The 5,000-nt window shown below is 38.1% G+C and overlaps 1 protein-coding gene across 1 annotated transcript in view; it reads right to left on the reverse strand.

Moving 5' to 3' along the window:
- Window positions 1–2,553: 2,553 nt before the first annotated feature.
- The window catches only part of LOC139714817 (retinol dehydrogenase 8-like), a 4,699-nt gene continuing 2,252 nt past the window's right edge, over window positions 2,554–5,000 (reverse strand). The window contains exons 2-3 of the mRNA XM_071626474.1: window positions 3,754–4,040; window positions 2,554–2,807 (exon numbers count right to left, since the gene is read on the reverse strand). Of these exons, the coding sequence (XP_071482575.1) occupies window positions 2,554–2,807; window positions 3,754–4,018 (519 nt within the window). The 5' untranslated portion in view covers window positions 4,019–4,040. The remainder of the gene's footprint in view (window positions 2,808–3,753; window positions 4,041–5,000) is intronic.

The following is a 5,000-nucleotide window of genomic DNA, read 5'->3' on the forward strand; positions in this document are numbered from 1 at the left end:
ACATTTCTCGATACTCTAAATGATGAGGAGCTTGAAGGTCTACAAACTAACAATTTGGATTGCGAGAGAGATCTTGCAAAGTTTGACAAGCTGGCAGCAAGATCCGCATCCTGCTCATGTATTCAAACTGGAGTGTCATACAGAAGGCACACTTTTCAATATAGGGGATTTCCAAGCATGATCGCACTTCTACAAACTTAACTAGATTTCAGTAACAGACCTGAAAATCGTCTGACTCTCATTCCTACAATACTTCAGAGTCAGCCACAATCCGTGCATTGCCGGACATGCCCATGGAAGAGGATATGCAACTGATTCTGAACATCACTGAGGTTCAGCAAGCACCTTCAAAGTCGAAGTTGCAAGTGACGCTGCTGAACCAGATATTGCGGTCAATGAATCGAACCTTGTGCCGTTATTTGGGATGTTAATAATGTCAGACAGCGGTACCTCAGCATATGCAAAAATGACAATGGAAAGGGCACATGTACATACACGTGTAGTAGAACAGTGTTGTGATCCTGATAATGGGTTACGTTGGAGATACTCGTACCCAAAGCAACATGACACACAAACTGTAAATGTCCTGCAAATTATACCTGTTGCATGGGACCATGGGACCTTGAAAGTGTACCAAGATATTTGTGGTTCATAATTACCACACAAAACTTTGTTGATGCCCTGTTCCAATCATTCTATTGAGTAGAGAGGAGAATAATCAAATCATTATGGCAAGCAGGGATATGCAAGTTTGTTAATGAATGGAACTTAAATGCAGTATTTTTTATACCAGTATGTGGTGTCTTAGTGTAACTGTTGCAGTTGTGAAAGCAGTGTTTTAAAAGATTTTTTCATTTTTCAAAATGTGGATTGCTTGAAAGAGCATAACGTACCCTTCCTATATTTACTAGTGTTTCTATCATAATTTTCATCACACAAGCTTGTGACTACGAAATTTTGGAAGATGGCAAAGTGCATATGTTGGGTGACTGGAATACCAGAAATGGGCCGAAATTTAGCCCTATGCCCCCCCCCCCCCCCAAAAAAAAAGCAAAATTTGAGAATTTGAATGCTTTCTATAGTATATTAAGGGTTTTTGACATTTGCAATTAATTCCTTGACCTCAAAAACATATATCTGGACACTAAAATCATCTTCATACTCCTTTGGATAGTGAATTTATTATTTTTTCACTATATTTTGACCGACGCGCGACAGTAATTTTGCCCCCCCCCCCCCCATCAGTTTTTTGGCCGACTCCATCTCATTTTTCAACCGATTTCTTAATAAAAGGTATCAAAATGCTCAGTACGATAAGCTGCTTCAAATAAGCAGGGACCCTAAGGATTTTGAAACATGACCCTTTTTTACCCCCTGTATAGCCCACCACTATTTAAAGTGTGTATATCGAACTCGCAGATTTGATGAGAGCGGGGAGTTATTCCGGGGTCATCATGAGACCGACACTAGGTAAAAACAGCCCACGAGTTCGACAGATACAACAAAGGGTTTAATGTTTCGGACGGGTCATACGGTGTCGGGGTCCTTGTTTTCTTAGTGTCCAACTCATGGGTTGTATAACTCGTATTAGGCTGTATGACTCGTGGGTGTCGGTCTCGTGACGTGCACCCGCTGTTCCAATCCTTTGTTGCTATAACAGTGAAATTACTGACAATTGTCATAATGGAAACATATACCATAGAACGATGCCTCATACACATATCCCCTATAGAGAACGCGATATTCACATTGGAATTCAAAATACAGATAACTACACAGACTTAACACGTCTAGAAAGTCTTTTTTAAGCTAAAGTCCAAATTTATGATAATCCTCCCACATGTAAATGAGATTTGAAGAAAAGGTGTATCAATATAAAATCAAAAATATCCCTATAACACGCAAAAATATGTGCAGTATGATATTTATTTTTGCGAAGTGCATGTGTGTGTGTGTGTGTGTGTGTGTGTGTTAAAGGTTTTGCCACTATTATTCACTATCTTTTCTGGTGTTTTTTCTCTTCTGAAGTGGAGACGTTGTGAGGTTAGTTTTGTTGCGGATTCTTTCTTCTTGAGTTCAGTGGATTTCTGAGGATGCATACTTCGATTTTATTGTGAAAAAAATAACTGTTTTCAATAGGAATGCATATTTTGCTGCATTACAATGCGTGCGGTTTATTGCTGTCTTTTATGGCATTTTCGGTTGGTGTATACAAGACTCGACTAAGTGTTTTATTGTGTAACAGATAAATTCAGTTCGGTTCAGTTAAGTTCCATTTATTTTTCTATCTGACATCATTCTAACAAAGAGTAAAGCATAATGCAAAGTATGTATTAAGTGATTACACCATCACATTATTTGGTCCGTTTGAAAAAGAAAATACATAGGGCGATATGAATTGTTAAGCATATGACAAGAAGTACATGAAAGTAGAATATCTTAGAACACCAATGTATACTTTGAAATGTTGACCGACGAGGGTGAAAAAAGATTGAATCCCTAAAAAAGCAAGGGTTGCAACACGTGGATCACTCAAATTCGTGGAAATGTGTATTATTCTATTTCCGCTCTTTTCTTTTTCGAAATGGAATGGGGAAAAACAGAGAAAGAAATAAACCCAGACTTACCAAAAAGGCCCGATAATGATGACACATTAATGATACGACCCGCTCTTCTTTCTTTCATGTGGGGCAGTACCTCTTTTATCATCCGCAAGCTGCCCATGAAATTGGTGTCAACAATGTCTTCGATCTCCTCGTGCTCCATGTACTCGAGGGCGTTGAAGCCGGCGATGCCAGCGTTGTTGACTACGCAAAAACAAAAACAAACAAACAAACAAACAAAGGAAGATAAATCAATAAAAATAGACAAATAGAATCAAATCTTTATAACAATACACTCACAAGTAGATATCTCAGAAAGGTATGCAAACACGTTATTGAATAATTCTCGTCGGCAGCTTTTTTCTTCTTCTTTTTTTTTAATCTGCCTTCTAATAATTTCAGTTTTATCATGTCAGGAGCGTGGAGGATTCATAAGTCTATGCATTAAAGGCATTATAATTTACCAGTTGCCGATAAAACAAGATCCCAGATTTAGTGCTTCAAAATAGAGATAAAATGTTAGCCAGGGATATAAACAACCAATGTAAAAATTTGAATCAGTGCAATTTGATGTTTAATATTGTCAAAATATACAAAATGTGAACAATTCATAGTAATAATGTTTCTCGACTAAACCGTCTACAGTTATGGTATAGTGAGAAAAATAGCGGTATCTCCTTATATTTCAGGCTTTATTGCAAGATTTTTATATGGTAGGATGTTACGTGATACAACTGACCTACACATTATGCATCAAATGTGATATCGTGAACATTTTTAAATTAATTCTCCCAATGGTAAACAGTACCTTTAAATCATTTACAAGGGGATTGTGGTGTGGTTTTTACTTTTTCGCTCAGGAGTTCAAGACGGACTGAAAACCACCAGTCGACAATAATACACAGTCACGGTGTAGTATATAGGTAATCAGTGTTGTTGAAGTAAGCTCATTAAAATGATTTGCATATTTACGGGATAAACACTGTATGTTCTTTTCTTTTTTTCCTCCGACAGGGAAAATAACTTCCGAAGTTTTAAGTTTTTGACTGTATGTGTGGTTCTTGTTTGTTTTTCATTTGTTTGGTTATTTGTTTGTTTTCATTTAATATTAATTGGGGAGGGGTTCTGGTAGGGGAATCAGAAAACGTACCCAGAGCATCCACTCTTCCCTGCTCTTCAATGACTTGCTGCACCCCCCTCTGGACAGAAGCTCTGTTCTTGACGTCGAGCTCGCGGATGAACAGCGTCTTGTCGACATGATCCCCCGCTGCTTTCTCCAGTTCGTCCCTCTTTTTCAGGTTCCTCATCGTGGCGTATACGATGTAATTTTTCGCCTGGTCCCCGGCGAGCCTCGCCGCCAGGGCTAAGCCAATACCGCTGGAGCATCCCGTGATCAGCGTAACCTTAGCTGCCATATTTTACTCTCTCCCTCCCTCTCTGAAAAATTGCAGAAAACAGAACACTGAGCAATTTCTGTAAGAAAATATGTAGCTGTATAATCATGATTAAAGTCGCCTTGTCATTGATTACAGCGGTTCTGCCGTTGCAACACGACTTTCGGATGCCTTCATTTTTATCAGTGATACATATCAGAATCGAACTAGGTGAGACAGGGGGTACTTAAAAAGGCTCAATGTACAATACTGAATGAATGCACTTGATTGTGGTCATGAGAGTTCAGGCGCAAATGAACTCTACAAGTGTGTAGCAAATTTAGTTTAAATTGATGAAACATTAACTAGCAAGCATGCGTGTGACTGTCATTTGCATGTACGAGTTGAGATTAGGCTCCTTATCTCTACGGCCGAGTACCGCCTTTAGACGGGAAATCCAGTCCAAATATAACTTAGTCTGATAAAAAAGAGTAAAAAATCTTACGAGTTGAAAGGTAAATCAGATGAAAGCAGCTGAAATGCACGGAGGTAATGACATTTTGAAGTTTTGGCAATTTTTGCAAAACAGTTCTTGTACACTGTGAATATGAATATGCAAATGAGTGAGCTAATCATGTCGTAACCTAACAATTTTCCATTGATCGTGTGCACAAAAAAAAAGAAGAAAATTCAATGTTCCGGTCATTGAAGTCTGAAACATGACGTTATACCTGGTTGAATAACTTCCGAATAGTGATCATGTAGATAAACCAGGATTTGAGCCTTGGACATAGTTGCGTTTTAATGAAAAACTGGAAATTTCAAAATTTCATGTACAAGCTATATGCAAGTTGTGAGTGAATGACATGCTCACTTTCCATTTGCATATTCATATTGACCGTTCAAGAACTGTTTCCTGAAAGATTTGTGAAATTTCAAAATGTTATAACTTCCTCAGTTTTCACCCGATTTCGATCAAAATTTTACTGTTAATCTCGCAGTATTTTACTCTTTCAAATTAACC

The sequence above is a fragment of the Diadema antillarum genome, unplaced genomic scaffold, assembly GCF_040938485.1.
Source record: "Diadema antillarum isolate AM-2024a unplaced genomic scaffold, OU_Dant_1.0 seq00002451_RagTag, whole genome shotgun sequence".
Classification (NCBI taxonomy): Eukaryota; Metazoa; Echinodermata; class Echinoidea; order Diadematoida; family Diadematidae; genus Diadema; species Diadema antillarum.